General features: G+C 35.9%; 1 protein-coding gene across 1 annotated transcript; it reads right to left on the bottom strand.

Moving 5' to 3' along the window:
• Window positions 1–1,279: 1,279 nt before the first annotated feature.
• Window positions 1,280–2,938, bottom strand: LOC100634463 (laccase-like). The gene has a single exon (XM_011410313.1). The coding sequence runs from the start codon at window positions 2,936–2,938 to the stop codon at window positions 1,280–1,282; it is 1,659 nt and encodes a 552-aa protein (XP_011408615.1).
• Window positions 2,939–3,484: the final 546 nt, after the last annotated feature.

Raw genomic sequence — 3,484 nt, forward strand, 5'->3', positions numbered from 1 at the left:
ATTATATGTAAAAAAATATTTAGAGTTACTTAAAAATTGGGCCAACATCCCTGTACTTCAGTACACCAAATTTTGCCAAAAATGACTAGGAGAGAATTCTCCATTTTTATAATTTTTTTGATGCATATACATGTTTTTATGTTGTGTAGCAAGTTTGAGTTGATTCCGATCAAATTTAAATTTTTACGATTTTTAAAAGTTACTCAAAAATTGGGCCAAAAGTCCCTGTACTATAGTACAGGGTGTTTGGCCAAATTTTGTCAAAAATGACTAGGAGAGAATTCTTCATTTTTATAATATTTTCTGATACACATACATGTTCTTATGTTGTGTAGCAAGTTTGAGTTGATTTTAATCAAATTTAGATTTTTTACAAATTTTTAAAGTTACTCAAAAATTGGCCCAAAGTCCCTGTACTATAGTACAGGGTGTTTTGCCTAATTTTGCCAAAATAAATTATTTTTATTACTTTTTGTCTTGCATGTACATGCTCATATTTTTGAAAATTTTAAACTGGTTACAATCAAAATTTTAATTTTGATGTTATAATTATAAAATTCAATAAATTAATGTTATTATTTCTTGTAGAGCTACAGACAGCAGAGAGCATACCTTGCTACACAGGGTCCAATGAAGAACACTGTGGAAGATTTCTGGAGAATGATATGGGAACACAAGAGCAAAATAATAGGTAGAGAAGAAAAGGAAATAGAATGAAATAATAGAATTAGTGTGCATGTACATTGTACATATAGAATACATAAACTACCCACTCAAATGATTAAAAATAGGTGTTCCAAACATTATGTATGTACAAATGTACATGTAATTAATTTTGTCACAAATCATTACAGCTTTTCGCTACTGTATTATACTACATTTACAGCTTTCACAAAAGAAAATTGTGTTATCATTAAAAATTACAGATTCATTTTTCATGTTGTAGTAAAAATTTTAAGTAAAAAGAGTTTTAATTCAGTTCCCTCTTTTTTATTCTGAAGCTATTATGTCTCTATCATAGGATAAGTGACCAGTGAGACTAAGACAAAGAAGCAATTATATTGCATTGTGCTTTAAAGAATGCCTGTCTTGCTGGCTGAGAAACCATGCAACATGTGAGTCTGGTAAATATTATACTGAAATACAAGCTAAATAAATCCTACCTTAAATATTTCATCATCTTATTGTTCAATAATAAAACAGACACAAAGAAACTGACTAAAGCTAATAGCGAAAAAAAAAACAATTACACTGCTAACTAAAAATTTTGATTAAAGTCTTAGGGATTCCCTCTTAGTTCATTGCTTAATGCATCCATTTCTTCTTCATTAACATCATCAATCTCAATGGTATCAGGGGAATCACTTGTATCTGGTTCTGGTGCAAACAATAATTTAGTAGCGTTTTGCTGATAGGCAAATATCAAAGTTTTGAACTTTTTGACATACTCTTCATAGTCACCAACTGTCGTATGAAAGTCTCCACATTTATTCATTGAGGCTGGTGGTTTCAATTGATTGGAATAGGCTTCAGCTTCATTGAGAATCAATGCCATTCCTTCTAACTGGTGAACCTCAATATGGCAATGTAGAAACCAGAATCCTGGATTATCGCTGAGAAAATTAATCACAACATACCCCCCAGCCGGCAGTATTACGGTGTCCTTTCTAATTGTGTTTTGATCGATGGAGAGTATGGGTCCATGGGTAGTGGACCAGCCTGGCTGGGTACATCTTTTTTTATTGCAGTTATTGGTGCAAGTGCTATCATTGCATTTAATGTCCAAATTATGATTTTTTATAAACCCAGTTTCGGAATCATACTCGGGGTAACCAACTTTTAAAACATGAAATGTGTGACCATGTACATGAATGGGGTGAGCTTTGTCATACTGTCCAACTGATGAGAAAACAAGTTGAACAGTTTGACCATATGGTAAGTCCAGCATATGAGTGCAGAGACAGCTTGTGCTCTGCGGGTTGCAAGAAGCTTCAAGAGAGCATTGCGTTGCTTGATCTGTGAAGTCATTATACTGAGTCTGAGGTGGAACTGGTGGAAGAACAAAATTGCGACCATTGACGGAACTAGACTGAGAATCACCTTCAAAATTGAAATTTACAAAGTGTTGACAGTTTTTAAATGTGCATGGATATGCCTTTGGCATCTCATTGCAAGGAGTTGGCAGAAGAAGATGCATCTCTGCAATATTAGTGCATTTTGTGTTGTAGCTTGGATGAAAATCCTTGAAAGGGCAATTGATTGCACTGCATGGCTCATCACATGTACAAACAATTGGAGGAGAGTTATCTTTGATAGATTGGTATCTTGTTGAAGGTATGTTTGGTACGTTAGTCTCTCCTTCCTCAACATATTGAAGAATTCCCTCAGCAACATGACCAAGAGACTCGTACGGAGGGCTGGACCGACTAGTTTGGTTTATTTCTAACGTNTCAGCTCTCATCCAATATTCCTTTATGCGTTGATTGGCATTGAGAATAAAATCAAACCTCTCTCCTGTGTGAATTATTATATAATCAACATCTTTTTCTGGTTTTGTCCAATAACCATCTGTAGCAACTACAGTTAGTTTATGCCCATCAATGGAGAATTTATAAGCATACATTCCCTGAGCTCCAATCAATCTAAACCTGTACTTCTTGCCAGATTCAACAGTAAACACACTTAGTCTTGTCTCAGCATAATCCACATCTTTATGCCTTCCCTTACCATTGATGAGTCCTGAATAGAAAGGGACTGGACCTACATCAGCATTTACATAGCTTCTTGTAGAATTGTAGCGCTTATGATGATTATCAGGTACCTGTCCCGGAAGGGTTTTTTCATAATACCCAAGACCAGACATCAGTCTTCCATACTCTGGCTCAAAATCCCAATCTAGTAATGTCATGGTATGCTCACCAGGCTTGTCTTCAAACATCCCTAACTTAAGTTCTTTTGTAATGCGTTGTAGATAGGCACTTCGTTCCTTTACAATCAATGCTCCAAAGAAACCATCAGTCCTCTGAGCCCCACTGTGAGAATGGTATCAGAATGTTCCAGAAGGGCTTGCCTTATATATGTAACTGAAAGTACTAGCAGGGCCAATCTGACAGTGTGATACTTGTCCAACCCCATCCATCCAAGGTGTGCCTCTCTGATGCATCCCATGCCAATGTATAGATACACCTTCAAGTGTTAGATTATTACGGACATGAATGACAACCATCTGCTGATCATGCACAATTATTGTTGGACCTGGTATTTGCCCATTGACTCCAATTGCTTCACGGAATGTTTTACCATCAACATACTGAGGATATGTACATTTTGTTTCATTAAATGTTTGCTTGCTGCAGTTCCTTCCTTTGTATGCTTCGTGTGATTCCTCTACTCCATCTTTTATGAAGTAGCTCACTCCTTGTCTGCCACGGATGTACAATGAGCTCTCGTTACCATCATGTCTCAGTTTCTGATAGCTTGTGAA

Source organism: Amphimedon queenslandica, unplaced genomic scaffold, assembly GCF_000090795.2.
Source record: "Amphimedon queenslandica unplaced genomic scaffold, v1.1 AMPQUscaffold_9285_Cont18742, whole genome shotgun sequence".
NCBI lineage: Eukaryota > Metazoa > Porifera > Demospongiae > Haplosclerida > Niphatidae > Amphimedon > Amphimedon queenslandica.